The 20688-nt window shown below is 37.5% G+C and overlaps 2 protein-coding genes and 1 pseudogene across 6 annotated transcripts; all 3 read right to left on the bottom strand.

Moving 5' to 3' along the window:
• Positions 1–140: 140 nt before the first annotated feature.
• LOC137728383 (cellulose synthase A catalytic subunit 4 [UDP-forming]-like) lies at positions 141–2918 on the bottom strand (annotated as a pseudogene).
• A 1249-nt stretch (positions 2919–4167) lies between these two features.
• On the bottom strand, positions 4168–9257 carry LOC137728683 (protein PHOSPHATE STARVATION RESPONSE 1). 5 transcript variants are annotated; one of them, XM_088678397.1, is made up of 10 exons: positions 9007–9170; positions 8290–8397; positions 8067–8141; positions 7337–7989; positions 6990–7221; positions 6826–6902; positions 6687–6726; positions 6032–6089; positions 5049–5118; positions 4168–4745 (listed from the first exon to the last, which is right to left on the bottom strand). In XM_088678397.1, the coding sequence occupies exons 4-10, from the start codon at positions 7979–7981 to the stop codon at positions 4380–4382; spliced, it is 1488 nt and encodes a 495-aa protein (XP_088534523.1). In that variant the 5' UTR covers positions 7982–7989; positions 8067–8141; positions 8290–8397; positions 9007–9170; the 3' UTR covers positions 4168–4379. The 5 variants fall into 5 exon arrangements, with proteins under 5 accessions (XP_088534523.1, XP_068323519.2, XP_068323520.2 ...); XM_068467418.2 differs by lacking the exon at positions 8290–8397 and having other exon boundaries at positions 9007–9257; XM_068467419.2 differs by lacking the exon at positions 8290–8397 and having other exon boundaries at positions 8090–8141; positions 9007–9214.
• A 1471-nt stretch (positions 9258–10728) lies between these two features.
• Positions 10729–12472, bottom strand: LOC137730320 (acid phosphatase 1). Its single transcript, XM_068469388.2, has 3 exons — positions 11998–12472; positions 11675–11884; positions 10729–11299 (listed from the first exon to the last, which is right to left on the bottom strand). The coding sequence occupies exons 1-3, from the start codon at positions 12375–12377 to the stop codon at positions 11125–11127; spliced, it is 765 nt and encodes a 254-aa protein (XP_068325489.2). The 5' UTR covers positions 12378–12472; the 3' UTR covers positions 10729–11124.
• Between the last annotated feature and the right edge of the window lie 8216 nt (positions 12473–20688).

Below are 20688 nucleotides of genomic sequence, written 5' to 3'. Positions count from 1 at the left end.
CATATCCAAAAGGATCAAGGAGATACGCACAAATAGCGTGCATCGTGGTTTATATACCACTAATTATAACCTGTTTAGTGTGGCCAGTTCTATTTTTATTTAAAAGTTTATAACCGGTTTCATTTGTGCATATTTCCTACAAATCAAATAGTTACGCTGGATTTATGAACCTTAAATCATCATATATACAGTAGTTCGTCATAATGCTACGTACTCTCCTCTTTTCCCCATTCAGTTTTTTCTTCACAGCCACAGCTAATAACGTCTATGGCCTCCCTAACGAGCTTTTGGCTGTTAGTCCCTTCATGAAGCCCACCATATTCCAAGAGAGTGGAAGCCATAAAAAATGGAGATTGTCCAAAACGTTTCTCGAAATTTTTCTGTAGACATGAATGATGATTTCTCCAGCTCATCATAGCATTCAAACCCTTCTTCAACTTCTGAAAAATCAGACATCGGTGTTCTTCCGTTCCTTACGTGGTTCCTTCCCATCATTTTCTTCTTCTTGGGGTAAAGTTCCCCGAGAAGACTTCTTACCCCATGCTTCTTAGACTTCTTCGAACCGTGACAACAGCCACAGAAGCACCAGGAAGGCCAGCAGTCGCAAGTCGTCTTAAGACGCTTCTCAGATCGTATCCATATAATGCTTGTCTATTGAAGACACATCCGGTTCCAACATATAAAGGTCCTTGGATTCCATCTAGGCCTCTCATGTTGACCTATAACCAAAAAAAATTAATGCTAGAAATTGAGCTAAAGTTTTACAGGCATAGAATTCTGTATTTTCGAGAGCATGCTATTTTTTTGTTTGTTACATTGAAGCGTTTCGAACCTGGACCTAACCTACTCCTTCCCATCACCCTGCCCAACCTCACTACTAGGCAAAGCCCAGTGACGTTTTACGAGTATACAAAGTTAAAGATATAGTTGAACTTACTTAAAAGAACACAAGATTTTGATTAGCGTATCTATCGTGATGATCAATGCCATCGAAACTTTGAGGAAATTGGACATAGCAGAGCTCTTTTCCAAGCTGCGGATCCATTAGGAAGCACATAGCTTCTCTTACAGCCTTGCCGTTGTTGATGTAGTGGTCACAATCCAGATTCAACATGAAAGGTGCATTAGTAAGCACCGCAGACACTCGAACCTGCTGATCCCATACTAACATTTGTAAGTTATAAATACTGCTGAATGCGAGAATTTATCTTCGACTTAAGTGCACAAATTAAATCAACATTTGCTCACCAAAGCATTCATCGCACCAGCTTTCTTTTAATGTTCATAGCCAGGACGTTTCTCACGCGAGACATACACAAGACGAGGCAGCTCCTCGCAGTCTACATCTCGTGCACCAGTACCACTTCCCAAATAAACCTGCAAATCAACCAAAATGTCACAGCAGACCGTGCAAACAGTGACTTACCCTCTTTATCTTTCAGAAATTAATAGAGCCTAAAACTCAGTGAAAAGGCGAATAGGGGGGGATAATATTAACGCTAAACCTGGATCATTCCCGGATGATCGCTAGTGCTGTTCCCAGGCCATGGGGTTCCACCCTGCATCACCCAACCTTCTTCCGGTTTCTTCTGAGCCTTCGAGATCAATGCATCAATCCTCACTTGGAATTCTTCATACTCTCCCTGCAGTTTCACACACAAAATGAAAAAGAATACCCTTAAGACCTCATTTCATTGTTTTCAGAGTGTTTGCATCAGAATTTAAAGAAGCCATAAATTAATGTCAAATTTATCCTATTATCTTTGAGCTTACCTTCATGCCGCTGCGCTCCTTTACGAAGTTCGGATGTACCTTGTCCTTCAAGTAATCAATCTTCTGAGAGAAATAGAACTCCGGGGCCCTAGGCTCAATGTTATGCTTTTTGCAAAATGGCACCCATCTTCTTGCAAACTCGGCAGTCTCTGACAGCACATCAAAAAGGAGCATTGAAGCACCATCATCCGAGACATAACAGCAGATCTTGTCGACAGGGTAGCCAACAGCTAAGATAGAGAGAACTGTGTGCTGTAATGAGTCAAGGCTCCTTGACAGTGTCCACTGTCGTCACATAGACATCAACCGGGGACAGCGTGTTAGGCTCACCCTCGCGCTCGAACCTTATGGACAGGCGTTCCAAGTAGGTTTCGCGGTTAATTGGGTTCCATTTGGCTAACTGTTCAAGCATCCAAGAAAACGCAAACTATATCTCACAAATTACAGATGCTATCCACAAGAGATAAGCATCATACACCGGAGTTAGGATTCTAAAACGGAAGAAGAAGGCTAGAAATACAAGCCGGAGGACAATGACTAAGCAGTACGGGATGAGTTTGCTTGATGAGATGGGTACATTTCGCCACAATGGTTCCTGGGATTCGACAAAACTGCGAAAAGTCCAGATTCGAATAAAGTGTGACATTGCTTCATCATTTGAGAAGAAAAAAAAAAACAGATTAAGCTCAAAATCAACTTACAGCAAATCATCCTCCAAGCGTTGATCATCATTACCACCGTCTTTTCTCACCAAATCGCTCTTTTCTTGCCTGAATTTACATTTGTACGCTCTTTCTTTCCACTCTGCATTACTCAAAACATTTTTATCGCCTTCAAAATCGTTACCGCCAACTATAGAAACCAAAGAGAAATAAATTAATACATGTAATTCCTAAAAAGAAACGAGTTCCTTTTCCCTGTAATAATATGAAACGAATTGAATTAGATCCTTACCACTTCCTCCATCGGAGAAAGTTTGATCCTTGTGATGCCATTGCCTTTCACGATCTCCATTTTCCAGCAAAAACAAACTCACCAATATCAGTCACTTTTGAAATATGAAACCTATCGTTCTCTTACACTAGACACTTGTTGGAGACACTGACTGCCTTCTCGGAGGCAGGTAGTGCTACCAGTGTCCACATTGCTTACTTAACTACTTAACCTAATATTAATTGTAACAAGTCATCAACATTTTAATTAAGCTATACATTGTCAATGACCGACCATATGGTCTTAGTGGCAGTACAAGAGTGAGGTCAAATCTCATGGACGAAAGTTGCAGTATAAGAAAAAGGATATAAAAAACCTATACATTATCCATACCTCTTGAGTGCCATGCACAACTCTGGTGTGAGAACCCGTGAACAAGCTGGTGGCCATGGTGTTCGAGGCCATGACAGTGGAGATGTTTGGGATGCCAAAGATGGTGAGAGGGAGAGGAGGGAAGGAGGGGTATTATAATGAAACGTTGGGGTGTAAAGAGAAAGTATGAGAGTCTGTTGTGTACCTACTGTGGGTTGAGAAGTCGTATGTTTGAGTCTGTAGTGTTTTTGAGGAGAAAATGTTTGGTTTCTGCTTTTTTTCTTCGTATGGAAAATGCTTCAACTCAAAACATTTTTCATTTATAGACAACAAAAAATGCACGTACCCACCCACTCTTCAAACTCATCAAGCTAACTAAGCTCTAACTAAATTCAAGGAAATGGACGTGAGTTAAGGCACCTCTTCACATCACGAAGTTCGGATTCGTAGTCTTGTAGGTTAGAGTAGTTTAGAATAGGGCAAATTATATTTTACACAATTCAGGTTTGAGGTGGTTTTCAAAATGGATCATGAGGTTCTTTGAACGTCCAACTCTTTTTCAAATTGTTGAGTTTTTATGTCAATATGGTGCAAATGTGACTTAAACGTTCTTATATAAGGATCGCACAATTAATCCGACAAAAGACATAAATTGATACAGTTTCAATACCTTATAGTGCAAAGGGAAATATTTAAACTCTATTGCCCATCTTAAAAGTCACCCTGAAGTTGAAGATGAAAAACGTAATTGGGCCGTAAGAAAGGGCTAATATATATCCTTTTTTTTCAAATAAAAACACTTATAAAATAAAAAATAAAATTCCTTGCTAAAGTTACAAACAATTCATTATTCCATGATGGTATTCCTTATTCATATTACTCTAGGTTTTTATGTTTTTTATGCAAACTATGATGGGACTCTGTCGGGTTAGAGTGCCATCACAATAACTTCATTGTAATGAAATGATGGTCGAGTATAACAGCAAATGAGTCGCGGAGTTTTCTTCTTCAAAAATGGGCACCTACAGTAAATATTATTCAGAAATTTCGGGAAAAAAAAAAAAAAACACTTTTCTAAAGGCTCGGAAATTTGTCCGCATAAGAAATTATTGTTATTAACAGAAAATTTAGAAGTTGAGATTGAAGTTTTGAGAATAATTAGTATCAAAACTTGGCTAATAATTAGCTACAAATTATCTACTAAAAAAAAAAAAACTGCATTCACAATATTTCAGTGCCCATCTTAAAATCACAGAAGCTCTTTCAAAAGGTCTAATGGAGATTTAACGATTATATGTGACCTATTCTTTGATTTTGGCACGCTTTGGAGGTTGGGGACTGGAGACACCACCATCTGGCTCCGGATTCTCAGAAAGAGCTTCCACTTCAGGCGACTTCTGCTTCCCTTCTGGTTCCTGTGAACCACCTGATGATGCGGAGTTGGCTTTAACCGGATCAGTTTCAGTCTCGCCCTGGTCCAACTTGGAGGAATCCAGTTCACTTTTGTCCGGACAAACTTGCATTGCATCTGAAGGCTGAGCGGAGGGGTCGTCCAAATTGGATGATGATGGCTTCAGCGTGTCAATACCCGACTTGCATTGCTTCTCAAACATCATTTGAAGATACTTCCCTTGTTCTTCTATTCGTAACTGCAGATTTCTTTGAATCTGCACAAAGAGGAAAGTCGCATATGTTACACAGAAAATTGCAAAAGAGAAACCCAAGAAGATTAAACCAACATAAGAAAAATCAGATGAATAGAACCCAGGCATGTACACAAAAAAATAAATTTGAGGTTCGAAATTTGACCACAGCCAAAAAAAAGTGCACTGCTATAAATATGTGTTCACAAACTTCACAGTGGTGAGATGTAAAGTTAAACAAAATCTTCAGAAGAGATTTTAAGAGCATAACTCAACCCATTGATCAATTAGAAAAAAAATATACTTTTCCAACAGACAAATTCATACCTCAAGCTGTTCGTGCAGTCGCTTCTGAACTTCCATCTGCAGTCGCAGAGCTTCAGTGATCTCGATACCACTGTTACCCAAATCAAATGAGCAGAAAGGTTCAGAAAAATGTAAAATGGTAACACGATACACAATGAGATAATAGGGAACAAATATATAGATAGAAGGTTGAATCATTTGACCCTTGGGCAATCTGCTAGACCCACTCTGGGCTTATCACATTCAACTAGTTAACGAGTTAACAGGTATCTTCCAAGTGCTAATGTTATGATAACCTCGGTCCTATCAAAAAGACAAATAGCTAACAGTATGTAGGTCCTATCAAAAATTGAAAAATAATAAACAATAGTTTACATCTTCCATATGATAAAAGTTAAGCTATTGAGGTTCTTTGTTTTATTTGATCATCCCACCTCCATGAGGTTAAACAGAGAAACAACCCTATGAATCTTGCTGAGGACAGGAAGGCACTTAAATGGCAATAATCTTCAACTTGGAACTCTCAAGTTAACTCCAGCAATAAACACTAAAGACACTAAAGTTGCAGTAGAATATGAGGAGACATTCTGTTTATGTGAACCTCTAAACAGCAATGGCTGGCTAGTATACATTGGAGCATCCGCGGCAAAGCTATTGATGCTACAACAGCACACTTGAGTTCCAACTGCCCATCAGAGCAGCAGGATGTAAGAAACTTTGGGGTCAACCAAATTCCAGTAAAGTCTTGTATGTTTTTTTTTTCTTTTTCCGAGAAAGAGTTGTTATCTTCCTATCCACATCAAGCAGCATTTTTTCAAAATCCACAAAGTACAGAGTAATGACCCTATCTATGGAAAAATCGTAAGTTATCAGCAGTAACTGGATAACCACAAGGTGTATCATCAGATGTTGCAACCTTGCAATGATTATGTAAAACAAGTACCACATGATTAATGCTACTTTACAAGCATCGGACCAATAGGTATAAAGAATAATTGACCTACGTTTTCAAGTCAAGAGACGTCATTTCTTCAATTGAAGTCAATTTCTTCTCCGAGGCACCTACAAAAGAATGTGCATTAATACATCACATTAACTAATTACATAAGGTATCAAAAACAAATGAGGTAAGCACATCCATGCCAACTTCAAAGTCTCAAGTATAGAGCATGAAACTCAAGGAGATTAAAACAAGCATTTCAGCACAAAAATACCTCATAGGATGATATGTTGAGGAACATGTACGGTACTAATGAATAGACTAATAAAAATACTTAGATAACTAGCATGAAAACATAAAAGAATAATGAGAAATTCAAATATTCACCAAAACATAGCCTTCACAAATGCTCGGGGAAAAGTTCTGAGACTTGGAAAATCAGTTTATATATAGTGGAAATTTTGAAATAGTGCGAGTCGCAGCTGGGTATAGACTACAAAAAGAAGAAGGAATATTTCTCATTTGACAGCATCAAAAACAAGAAACGCAGAATTAAAAAAATTTTAAAAATAAAAAAGAGAGTAACACCACCAAATATCACAATTATTTTCTCATAACACTACCTCCAGCACCAAAGAACAGAAAATCATGTTGTTAATGCATAGTTGCATACACATATACAGGTACGCATGGATATACTGGAAGCATTAGTTATATACCTTCGGATGACTCTGGTATGTATCTAGCAGTCCTATATTTCTGCAATTCAAAATGATCTCCAATCAAAAGAAAATTCTCTCTCTCTCTCTCTCACACAGTCTATGGGAAACTATTTATTGGTGAAAGGAGCTTGTGTACCTGCAAGTGACTTTTCACATGATAGATGGTCAAGCCTTCAACTTTCATGAGCTTTAGCACACCCTTAGGAGTTGCTCCTGTGAGAAGTAAAAGTTTAATTGAGTTAGAAGTTTGTATCTTAGGCAAAGAATTCAGTAAAGCCAGAGGAATTCCGAGTTACACACTTTCACTACCACCAAGTTGGTTAACAGCCTCCACAAAGGCCTCATGAAGTTCAGGCGTCCAACGCATGCGCGCCTTGGCAGAGGCACTATTAGCTGAGGAAGTAGCAGGAACAGAAATGATTTCCCTAGATGGAGCAGGAATGATTTCCCCAGATGAAGCAGGTTGTTGCTGATGAACTTGGGACTGCTCAGCCGAAAAAGTTGAAGACGGTTGGGGAGCCTGGTATTTCATCTGAAACAACATAATAAGAACCCAATTGGTTTTTCTATTTTGATAATAATGACGGATAATTTTCATCAAACTTGCAAATGTATATCATGGACCAACTATATGAGAATATCTCAACCTTTTGTTCCAGATCTGTTACGTTATTGTCATCAAGAAGCTCATTCCAGTTAGAAGTTAAAGCATCATCATCAGTAATTAGCTGATCTGCCCAATCCTGCCAATCATTTCGCTTAACAAATTCATCAGCAGTCATTATCCCAGTGCAACTACTGCTCTCTATTTGACTATTCTCGACATGGCTATTGACAGGAAAATGAAGGAAACCTGGCAGTGAATCTGTACACCAGGAACCACTGTTTTCTTTGGGATAAGGACAAGATTCTGTTGACTGAAGAAATCCTGAATGAGGAGAATGAGGAAACGGCAAAGCTGCAGAGCTCTGAGAAATGAAAGGAGAGTTTTTTGACTGTCTTTCATGAGGTGAAAGAGCTGAGTAGTGAAGATCTGTTGAGAATCCTGATGATGATGAAAATAGGTGACCGACTACTCCACTGTTGGAGGTTAAGTGACCAGCATGCCCAACAGGCCTTGTCATAAGTTCTCTTTCCATGGAAACCTGTTGGGAGTCTGGCAACTTGGGATATGTCTCTTCCAAAGAGGTTGGAAGGACTGGTAAGCATGAAGACATTGCTGCAGAGACCCCCATATGAGTAAGCTGCTTCGCAGCTGATGTCCGGATGGACATAGCAGGGCGTGCCTCCATCTATGTTCCTAAAATCAGAAAAGTGGGAGCATCAGTAATCTAGTCATGAGCTATTAGGTTAGCTTGTGATAGTGATGATACTTGCCAAAAATCTTACTGACAGCACACCTTTTGCTTGTTATTCACAGCAAAACCACTAAAAGGGGTCATCAATTTTCGCCTGTGAACATAAGAATAAATGCAAGATATGATTAAAACCAACCATCACGAAAAGAAAGCATTTGTTAGCATGAAGATGATAAAAAACTCTCCCTGAACCATGAAAATGTTTTCACAAAATGAACCCGCAGGAACGAGTGTGCAATTACACCACAGTACGCTGAATGGATGCCACTCCAAGCCCTGACTAAATGAGCCCCTTAAAACTATGAGTTGAAGAACCCTACAGTCCGAACGAATTTATCCAAAAAGCTTGCCTAATGGTCATTTTCAAAAAGGCAGTTGATCAGGTGGTTGTAATGCTACATAACACAATCAAAAGTTCACATTTGGACAGCACTAAACACTCATTTGTCTGACTTTGAACCGGCCGGAGAATAATCCAACTTATGTCAACCAAACATAAATCTACGAACATCCTTAAGTAACCGATTAGCGAATAGAAACTTCACACTTAATTTTTTACATCTTAGAACCATTCTTCAACTATATTCCTATATTCTACCTAATCCCCTCCACGCAAAACCCCGAAAACAAAATCACAAAGCAAATGATTACAACCCCACCATGCAATTCATTGAAGTAAAAGAAAACCGCTATAACATTACAACCCCACCATGCAAAATACAATTGTCATGCATCCAATTATCCAAACCAACACATGCACCAAAATTGAAGAACAGCAAACCACAATATCCATCGAAACCCCAATTCAATTTCCACCCAACAATACCAATTCGAAAAACATACGCAAAAATTGAATCAAAACTTCAAATGGGCATCCACAGAGAGCAATAAGTCCCCGTATTCCAACCCAAAACCCCAAAATTGAACAAAATTATCAGAAGGTATAATCGAATACGCACCTAAACCTCGATAGCGAGCCCCAATTCACGCAGAATCGAATCGAATCGAAACAGGAATTTGGAGGATGAAGACGGAGACAAGTCTAAAACAACAGGCGGTTGTTTTAAAATTCTGTCACCGGCTCTGCGAGCGAAAGAACGAAGGGGAAAGGGAAGTGAACGGTGACGAGTCACGCGAGTGCGCTTTGTTTATGTGCCCCCTTTTTTCTCCCTTGGTTCTTTGGGGCTCTCTCCGTTTTGAGGAACTGTACGATTACTCCACGCGCCTCAGTGGTGCGTTTAGGGACGGCTCCACGGGCATATTTGCGGGGCCCACGTTAGGGAGGACTGCGATTGGTGAAAATATCTGGTGAGCTACACGTGGGCAAGTCTTTCACCGTAGGGATATTGTGTAATGAGATTTGGAAAAAAAAAAAAAAGTTCTTTGGAGTTGCCCAAAAGCCCAAATATGGCAAAAAAGACACGACATTTAAGTAAATGGGTTTAATTGTTAGTTTTTAAGAGGATGGAAGATCGAACCCACACTAAAATACATAAGCGTAAATATTTTTTGACATTATGGTAAAATGACATCTATGATTATATTAAATACTTCAATGCACCCTAGTCATGCTCCAGATTTTCATTTATTTTTGTTCTCCACTTGATTGATTTGACAAAGTGATTTTAATCAACTATGATTTACAGGACAGTAGAATTCAGACTTAGGGTGTAATAGAGAAGGGGCTCGCTACCAATTGACTCAAATTTGCAAGTTGATTTATTTGATTCATGTGTTTTCACCTTATAATCATTTGGTATTCATGTTTAGTTTAAACGTTAAATGTACACGTAGCTCTTACAACATTGAAGTAGATTAACGTCAAATTGACTGCTAAAAGGACAAAATACAAAGACTAAATCGATCAAATTTGAAATACACATACCAAAATAAAATTTTGAGCAAATTATAGAGACGATTAGTGTGTTTTTGTGTTTAGGGTGCTTCTCTAAGGGAAAAAATTGAATATCAATGTCCAACCGCATTTGATATTCATAAAACACCTCTTACAAAAGCATAGATACTCAAACCTCATTTGATCCCACTCCATACAACTTTGTTCTTCAAACCCAAACTTGGTCCTGGGAATTTTGAGTGGATACGTGGATATGTGTAAGCAATTAACTTACGCGTCGGATTCTAATAACAATCACGTAGTAAACCATAGCTAAGATCCAAGGAAAATAAAATTTATTCTGTTAATTTTTACTCTAAAAAAATATATTCCTAAGTTGTTAATGAGAATATCCATGCTTTTCTCTTTGTTTTTATTTTGTTTACCGTTTGGAAACAAATTTGTTGAAGAATTAGAAGTGTTTGTATACAACCACCGAACTACGTATACCTGAATTAAGCTAGCATGAGGCCATTTCCAACAAGTAATAGTACCATAATGCTATAATTAGCACAAAGGAAAACTTATTTTGTTTTGGGAATAAAAAAGAGAGCTTTAGCACACTTTTTTTTTTAAATTTATTATTATGACAAGGAGGGAGAAAGAGTTCGAAACTATTACAATAATTTAGGGCTGAAGAGGGAGTAACTATTACCATAATTTAAGGGAGGAGAAGTTTCAAACTCAAGACGCATGAGAAAAAACCTAACACCTGTTCACTAGGATATTAGACCATATGCAAATAATAATGAAACCCAACACACGTAGTTACAGAATAAATTAACAATGATTCCCAAAGGAAGAATATGTCTTTATTTTCCATTCAAATAATATTGAGAGAGGAGGATTCGAACGTAGATTTCCAATTGTTCTTAAGCACTCAAGCCACAAATACCGGAGAACTACTTGTGTAGGGTGACAGATTTCATTGAAATTACTAGTCCTTTATGAATAGGACAGAGAAGCATATGCTTTGGCCAATAAAGAAATGGTTCCGCACATCATTTTTCTCTTTCATCGTTTTTTTTTTTTTTTTTTTTTTTTTGACTTTTCGGATTGATTAAATCAAAAGCAATTCAAAAGAAAGAACGTAAGAGAAGTTTCTAGAGCGAGAAAATGGGTGTTCGGAAAAGACTTAGGAGTGCTTGTTTAGGTCTGCATCTGTGGACTGAAATTTCTCATGCTAGATATAGTACATGGAATTGGGTAACTTGAATGTCCTTTTTGCCATGGGATGCCCCTCAAAACTGCTCCACTGGTCTCCAATAATTCCCCAAATGCGGTAACCTTCATCAATCAGTCTACGCCTTGCATCGGACTTGTATTTCTGCACTTCCTTGAACTCATCTTCAAGACCCCTTCATTGCACATAATTAAGTATATGAAAATTGAAATCAAATCTTTCTTTTCAAGTCAGGCACTATTTCTTAAAGTTCCAAAATGTTTTTTGACAACAAAAAATGCTTCTAATTATGTTTGGTGTAAAAGCGCTTTTGGGTCGTAAAACGTTTTTTACATAAGCATTTGATATGTGCTTCTTCAGAAACACTTTTACACATTTCTACTTGTTTATAACAAATGCACTTTTGACATAAACGCTGATGAGCAAAAGTGCTTATCGATTCACCCTTTTTTTCTCTTTTGGAATCGATCTTTTGCACCATTGAAAACCAGCTATAAGTATAAAAAAACTAAGAAAAATATGGATTTGAAACCTTGATGATATCCCATACCTTAATATAAGACCAGTCCATCCATGGTATCCAACCCTAATGAGATTATCCACACTTGATGATCTTAAATTTTCCCTTCTTGAAGAGATTAAAAAGATCTTGATCCCTCTATCTTTGATCTCATGGAAGAGCTTCAGTGTGTGCTCAAGAGCTGGTGCCTTGCCTTCTCTCATCCATGCCTCCAAACAAGTCCCATTCGGCTTCTCTCCCCTAGTTAGTTTTCCGAAAAACAAAAGCACGTCAGCGACATTCAGTCTCCACTTTGTTAAAAGAGTTCTCAGAGTTCAAATCTCAGGAACAATAGTTGTTAAAATATGACTTACCCGAACCCGTGTTTCTTGAAGTAAGGAATGGTGGAGAGAAGCGTGTCATCAACGTCAAAAATCCAAGCATCTTTGCCATCACCCTCCAGTTTGCAGCAGCTGCTCAAGTAGAGAGTGACCTCCTCCAAGGCCTTCTGCGAGTCAGCCTTGTACTGAGACGATGTCATGTATTTGTTAACGTACCAAACACATTCTTGGGGTACAACCTCAAACCCTCTAATGTTGTTCACTTCAACATTGATCCTCCAACTCTCACAGTACTTCTTCAACTCATCTCCCAATTCAACATTATCGGTTTTTCGGGTTTTCAAAATGTTCCAATCTGCTGCTGCAACCACCAAGGTTGTGAAGAAAACCAGAAATCCTACGAGTTTTGCCATTTCAGTGTGATGACAAGGGGTTGGAAATGGAGAAAGAATGGATGGGCATAGATAGGGAGGAGGGTAAGTGAAGAATTAAGGGCGCATGATATAGGGTGGGATGGGATGGGGTGTGGGACATTGGCTGTCAATTTGTCATGGCCTTTTACTCCAAGATCACATGGTGTAATCAATTAAGTTTGAAATGATTTGTGGATTTATGAATGCGCGTAATAGACAACTGGACAAAAAGGCAAATTTATGCTTCACAACTCATGTAATTTATTCCCAGTGATCTACTAATTTGCCAAGAAACTCGTAATTCAATTGGTTAAAAATATTTATAGCTGGATGTTAACTCCCGAATTTAATTTCTAGCTCCCATAATGGTATAATACCACTGGGATAATAAAATTAAATAAATAGTACTCGAGTAATTTGGCTAAATTACTATTTCACGCATGCCCGTCCTAGTTCTAGTTGGATCAACGAATCTCCGCCATCGAGTAACTGATATCTGGGCTTTGTTAGGAGGCTCATGGTTCATGATCTCCTAGGTAAGGTTACAAATTTGGGACCATATAAAAGGAGAACGAAACATCCAATGGCTCAGTTCTCATTGATATATTTTTATATGAGTGTCTTACTAATCATGCGTGACATGACTAATTCTGGTAATAGGGTAGAATCTTTCCAAGGTCGCTTTGAGATTTTGATCGAATGCTGAGGTCATCTCCAATTAAAGGAGGGTCAGATAGCTCATTTTAGCCCTATAGCCCTCCAAGAAATTAATATTTGAATAAACAGTGTCAGACCATATTTTTTACCATCTTCAACCGAGAGGCCAAAGGGTCATAGGCCAAACATAGCCCTGTGACAAAAAATCATCTCCAAGGGGACCAAAGGGTCATAGGGTCAAATATAATTTATTATTTTAATTCAAAAACTACAACAAATTAAATTTAAAAACTATAACTTAAATTTAAAAACTACAACAACTTGAATTTAAAGTTTATAATCATCATCATCATCATCCACTATTGTAGGATTATAGTCCTAGGTAAACAACTCCCGTCGGGCCATAATATCCCTCTTTTTCCTATCAAAATAGGCCTTACTCATTGGAGTGTAATCCGAATTGTTCCTTTACATATTCATATCATCTATCTCTTCTTGTATTTGTTTGGCCTGTTCTTCATGCCTACGATTCCTTTCTTCCACGGCAATGGCATTTTGTTCCGCCATTAGTTGCAAAGAGGCTGTCATTTTCTTGAAAGGCATAATCATCCTTTGCTTTCCCTTTTTCCTTCAATTTTCGGGCCTTGTTTCGTCTCATAGCCCTAGGTATGGAACCTTCACCCAAAGACGAATTTTCTACCCTTATTTCTTGAATGGGAGGAGATCCATCTTCATCCTCATCTACAGTTGAGGATGCATTTCCGAACACTGGCGTAGGACCTATTCTTTGTTTAGGTGGATCTTCAAATAACACCAACCCTTTACAAATTTCCGAACAACCGTGATGATCAAAGAGTTTTGAGTTGTCCTCCAAAAACAATTCCTTTGCTTGGCGTACCTAGAAAATATAATTACAAAAATTAAAGGAAATTAGTTTATGAAATTAAATGTAATATAATTAAATATTTAAAACAAATTGTGAAAACATTTACTTCGTCGTAGTAATTGGCACCGCTTTCATGTCTACTTGTGGCCTTTAATAGTGCTTGATGTCATTTATTCAAACTTGGATGAAGATGTTTCTTCCATCTTGAAAAACAACTCTCGTTGTTTCGGGTATTCGGTGGAATGATGCATTCGTAGAACTCATAGTATTTGTTTGACGTACAAATCAAAACACCTTCACTTGTTTGAGAACTCCCCCTCCCGAAGGGTCCAGAGGGCCAGAGGGTCGAAAAACGCCCAAAAACCGTCTCCAACCGAAAGCTAGGCCAGAAGGCTCGTGGGCCCCATGGAATCTGAAAATGCCAAGGGCTGGCTCAATCCAGCCAACCAATCAGCCCTAGGCTGGCCAAAAATGTGAGCATTCATGTCGGATATAACTGATAGGAATATATATATTCGTATCGGTTATATCCGACAAGAATGCTACGCCAAATTTTCAAATGCAACGGCTAGCTGACGTCAACTAGTCGTTTTTTTTTTTTTTTTTTTTTTTTTTTTTTTTTTTTTTACAAATTTTTTTTCCTATAACTTCTATTTTTTGTTTCATTTTTTTTTTTTAAATTCTATTTTTTTCCTACAACTTCCTAAGCCATTATACAGAATTAAATTAAATTAAGTAACATGAAAAAAACATTAAACAATATGAAACAACTTTAAATAACATTAACCAACATGATAACGTCACTTAGCCGTTGGATTTGAATTTAAGTTGTAGGTTTTAAATAATAAATTATGTTTGGCCCTTTGGCCCTCAGTTGGAGAGGATTTTTTGTGACAGGGCTAAAACGAGCCATTTGGCCCTCGATTGGAGATGGAGGCAAATATGGCCATGTACTGTTCATTAAAATATTAATATCTTGGAGGGCCAGAAGGCTAAAACGAGCCCTCTGGTCAGCCTTCAGTTAGAGACGGCCTAAGCCTTGCAAAGAGCTTCATCTTCTTTTCGGGTCCAAGCCCTACCTTTCATTGCAGATGTAGTCATTTGAAAATTATTGAAAATTTTGAAGGAAAGATTATTGGAAGAGGTAAGAAAATAGAATGTGAAATGGAATGAAGTAAGATAGTATGGAAGAGTGAAAATTATGTGAGAAATAGTGTAGGAATGGCTTAGGCATTTATAGGAAAAAAAAATATGGGATTTTTTTTTTTTGAAAAAAAAAAAGGGGTAAAGTACAAAAAAATTACCTCAACTATTGGTGTCACGACACTTTCATATCTCATTTTTTAAAATTGACAATGTCATACCTCATCTTATGAATTTGTGTCAATGTTATACCTTCCGTTATCTTGGCCGTTTATTTCTCAGTTAAATGCTAATGTAGCTTGATCCGGACCCATTTTTTATTAAAAAATTATTAAAAACTAAAAAAAAATCATTTAATATTTTTTAAATATTAAAAATAAATAAAGAAAATTTATTTAAAAAAAAAAAAAAAAAACCAACTTCAGTTCGTCCCCTTCCCCCCTTCTCTCTCTCCTCCCCATCTTCATCTTCTTCCCCCTTTCTGCAACTGCAATTGCAACCCAGAAAATAAAATAAAATATAAAAAAAATAAAAAAATAAAAAAAATAAAAAGAGAAAAAAAAAAAAGAAAAAAAAACCAATTTGTTTTCCCCGCTCCCCACACCCTCTTCTCCCCACACCCACTATCCTCAACCTCCCCACCCACCCTCTGCACCCAACCTCGCACCCATTACCTGCAACCCAAAAAAAAAAAGAAAAAAAAAAACCCATATCCCATTGAGGTGGAATTGGGAAACATTCGCCAAGCCGATTCCGAAGGTTAAGAACCTGGGCGCGGAGAAAATGGGGGGGGGGGGGGTGGAATGGGTGGAGGGAAAAGGGTGGGTGGGTAGGTGGGTGGTTGGGGCCGGGGGGGGGGAGGGAGGACGAACTGGGTTTCCCCTTTTTTTTTTTTTTTTTTTTTCCTTCTTCTTCTCCTTCTTCTTCTTCCTCTTCTTCTTCCTCCTTCGGGTTAGGTTGGGTTTTTTTTTTTTCCCTTCTTCTTCCTCGTCCTTCTTCTTCTTCTTTCTTCTTCTTCTCCCTCTTCTTCTTTCTTCTTCTTCTTCTTCCTCTTCTTCTTCCTCCTTCGGGTTGGGTTGGGTTTTTTTTTTTTTTCCCTTCTTCTTCCTCGTCCTTCTTTCTGGGTTACAGGGGGTTGGGTTGGTGGTGGGGGGAGGAGGGAGGGGGGACGAACTGGGTTTGGTTTGGGTTTTTTTTTTTTTTTTTTCCTCTTCTTCTTCTTCCTCTTCTTCTGCTTTCTGGGTTGCAGGAAGATAGGGAAGAGAGAGAGGGGGGAGGGACAAAAGAAGAGGTTTATTTTTTATTTTTTTATGTATTTTTTTTATTATTTTAATAATATTAAATGATTTTTTTTGTTTTTATTAATTTTTTAATAAAAAATTGGGTTCCGAATCAAGCCACGTCAATATTTAACTGAGAAATAAACGGCCAAGCTAACGGAAGGTATAACATTGACACAAATTATAAAAATGAGGTATGACATTGTTAATTTTAAAAGATAAGGTATGAAAGTGTCGTGACACCAATAGTTGAGGTAGTTTTTTGTACTTTACCCAAAAAAAAAAAATTTAAATTGTCCAAAAAAAAAATATTTCAAATCCAACGATCACCTGGCGTCAACATGACATCAGCTAGCCGTTGCTAGCTGACGCCAGGTAGCCGTTGGTTCAAATATTTGGGCTGGCCCGAGGCTAGCTACCTGGCTCCTTTGGGCCAGCCAGCTGGCCTGTTTGTTCTTTTTTGGCCTGATGGGGCCCATAAGCCCTTTGGCCTAGCCCTCAATTAGAGATGGTTTTCGTGTCATTTCGAGCTATTTTCGGCCCTCTGGCCGGATCGATTGGAGAGGTCATTTCCAACCGAAAGAGGGTCAGAAGGCTCGTTTAAGCCCTATAGCCCTCCAAGAAATTAATGTTTTAATGAACAGTGCAGGGTCATACTTCTTACCATCTCTAACCGAGGGGCCAGAGGGTTATAGGCCAACCATAGCCATGTGATAGAAAACCATCTCCAACCGAGGGTCATAGGGGCAAACATAATTTATTATTTAAATTTAAAAACTACACCAACTTAAATTTAAAAACTACAACAACTTAAATTTAAAAACTATAGCTTAAATTTAAAAATTACAAGTTAAATTTAAAAACTACAACAACTTAAATTTATAGTAAAAAATGAGAACTTTTTAATATTTCTTTTAAAAATTTTGGCCAAAAAAAAAATTATGGGCATAATTTGCCTTTGAATCCAAGAGCTGGTATTATCTATTTAAATGAGTACATGAAGCGTTATAGGATGATACGTTCTCGTGCCACAAACAAGTACATACAACAAGATCTTGGTCCACATCTTTGGACCAAAAGAAGCATGGAGTAGGCTCTTAAGTTTTATGTTGTTAAATGTTTTTAAAAATGTTGTTTAAGTTTCATGTTGTTAAATGTTTTTATTTTTTATTTTTTTATGTTGTATAATTTTTATGTTGTTTAATGTTATTTAATATTTTTAATATTCTTTCATGTTACTTAATGTTATTTAATGTTATTTAATGGCTAAGGAAGTTATAGGAAAAAAATAGAATTTAAAAAAAAAATTGTAAAAAAAAAGTTTAAAAAAAAAAAATTTCAAATATAACAGCTAGTTGACGTCAGCTAGCCGTTGCATTTGAATTTGTGGTCTGACCTTTGGCCTAGCCCTCGATTGGAGATGGTTTTCAGGCTATTTTTGGCCCTCTGAACCTTTCGGTTGGAGATGGCTTAATGTCTCACCCTTAGTTACTCGACATCTATAAAATCAACGGATGCTAAAAGCGTGGAGTTTTGATAGATAGACATTAGCAAAACAAAATGTAGATAAACAAATAAGAGAAATGCTACGGAGATACTCTTAAAATTGTAACTCTCTAGGGACTCTTTGTCATCCCGTAATTTAATGTCAATTCTCGTGTTAACATTATAAAAAATTGTGCTAAAAAATAAAGTAACAGTGATTTTATAACAAGTTTTACTTCCGAAAGAGTTCCCCTAGCATTTCACAATAAATAATCAACCTCACAATTTTAGGTCACTTATCCTTGCAAATGGAAAAACAAATTAGGTCAAGTTTTTTAATGGTAGCAATATCGGAATCCGAGACAAAAGGGACATGGCAATGAACGATGGACCCCAAAATTCATCTTTGTGGAATCCCACTTTATCTTTTTGACAATCCAAAGTAGAAGATGCTGGCAACACGAATACTATTTGCTCCACTCATAAAAAAACGGAAATAGCCATTTTTATAGTGTACGAAAATCATTTCTCAACATTAATTTCGCTGCATGGAAGCAAAATTGGTCGAAAATGAAACAAAAATCATGCTATTATTTGCCAACTCTCGTAGCAAATCTAAGTCGCATGAATATATAAACTCGAGTAAATCGAAAATATATCTATATATCTTAAAAGGACAAAAGTGTCCAATATTCAAATGGTTTCTGTAAAATTTACTCCTTTGAGAGGACGGAAACTATGAGCGATGGCCATCAAAACCGTCGTCGAAGTTCAGAGAGTAGCTCTGAAGATCATAGCTGAACCGGTTGTAGCACTTTTTCCGTCCCAAACATTGTTTCCATTGTGACTTCAACTTCCAAAACAACTGCCTCAAAAGATATGAACCGCGGCAACAACCCATCGACGATGTACTTCTTTGAGTGCCAACAAGCTTGACCTCAGATCCGGCGCTTGCGATTCTCTTCAATGACTTCGAACACTGGATTTTCCAACAGCCAGAGATGCTAGAAACTGATTTGTGGTTCCTCCTCAAGCTTTGACTGTGCTGTTATATAGAGAGAGATCGTATGGGTGAAAGCAAAAAGCAGCAGCAAGAATGGTGTAACTAAAAAACAGGCAGAGCCACAGATTAAGCTTTCAAGTAACAATTCCACTAGCAAGCATCATCATCGACATGTCACATTGTCACTGGTCGACGCGGATAAACTTTAAAGTAACAACTTCCACTAGCAGGCATCACCAACGACATGTCACATTGTCATTGGTCGACGCAGATAAACGTTACAATCAACAGTCAATTAAACTTTTCTTTGATACTATTCTAGGTCATATAGGTCCCAGAGTTGAGAAGGAATTGATAACTTGCGTCAAGTGCTGTGTCAGTCGAAGGGAGAAAAGCACTTTTGAAAAAAGTTGATTGTTCTTATCTGTTGTTTTTTTGCTTCTGTTTCAATCAAAGGAAGCTTGATGACGAACTTTCCTAGAAGCATATAAGTGGAATGAGGTCGACTCTTGTGCCTAAAGTTTTACACCGACCATACCTACAAGAACAATGTATAGTAAACTGATTAGTCAATTTCAGTGAACTTCATACGGCGTTTTCATCACATGGTTGATCATAAAAGGCCCCACAAAGATCACCCAAAATTGTGTCGTGTAGATCTTCGATACCAATACGATTAAGAAAAAAAATAATTAAGCACAACTGTGATTACGAAGCATATATCTGAACAAAGTATACCTACACTACTGCACTTTCAGACTTTCTTTTGTTCCAACTTCAGACGATTTATTAGATTTCGACTTGTATATATATGTAATTCCGTAAAATCTAAGCCTCCTTCAACTTAATTTGTCTAACACTTCATATAAAGAGCAATAAATGGCTAACGAAGAAGCGGTTATTCAGATTTGCATGGAGGATAAATATTATTACGCATGACTTACCAAATGTTTCAGAACAGTTCAAGCTACATCGGCGACTTCAGGCTACATGAGAGCCGTATACATGAAAAATGTAAAGGCACCAAATTCTCTCGGCAAGTTCACCTGGAATTAAGTTACGAGTTAATTCTAAAACTTCCTTTTAAGCATTAAATTTAAACAGAAAAGGGGAGGGGAGGACTGTTCGTGTAATTTAATGTACTTACAGTCATTGCGCTCCTTCCTATCATTAGCACAGTCGCAGCATCTGCAAAACAAAATGTGTGTGAATTTTTTACTGTAACAGAATTATTTTCTTGGGACAATTACACATCTTGGCAAATATTATCAGTAGGAAGGGATAAAACAGAAAATTACCTCATTGTCGAAAAATGTCCTCGAAATTGAATCTGAATTTCGTTCAAGTCTGAACAAGGGTGACCTGCAGTACAAGTATTGCGTGCTTCAATTGAAAGACATACACTTGAAACAAGCGTTAAAAACTCCATAAAACTAAACCAGTTTACGATGTCATGTGAGATTCATATCATCACATGTAAAATTACATGTATACTTGTATGTATTATATATTGTACCTTTGTACACGTAGTGCTTCCTGTTTACATTTAAGATTTGTAGATTAAGAAGTGGAATAGCATAATCTACCGCAATGTCAACATTGGAGTTTATAGGCAATAGTTACTAATTAATCCTCTAATTCTTTGTTGTTTCCACGATACGATATTATAAACTCCTCTAACCTCTAATCTAACGAATTCACTTAACTAACGTCTACATTTAATTTCAATCTTGAGTTGGGGAATATGCACGAATTGAACCGGTCATAAGCGGTTTAGTGTGGTTAAGTTTTATTTTTTATTAGAAGTTCGAAACCAGTTTTATTTGTGATTGTATCCTTTTTCGTTAAGCAATAATT

The sequence above is a fragment of the Pyrus communis genome, chromosome 10 (genome assembly GCF_041283825.1).
Source record: "Pyrus communis isolate YQ-2024b chromosome 10, ASM4128382v1, whole genome shotgun sequence".
NCBI lineage: Eukaryota > Viridiplantae > Streptophyta > Magnoliopsida > Rosales > Rosaceae > Pyrus > Pyrus communis.
Note: the sequence above shows the minus strand (reverse complement) of the source record. Positions and strands in the feature narration are given on the sequence as shown.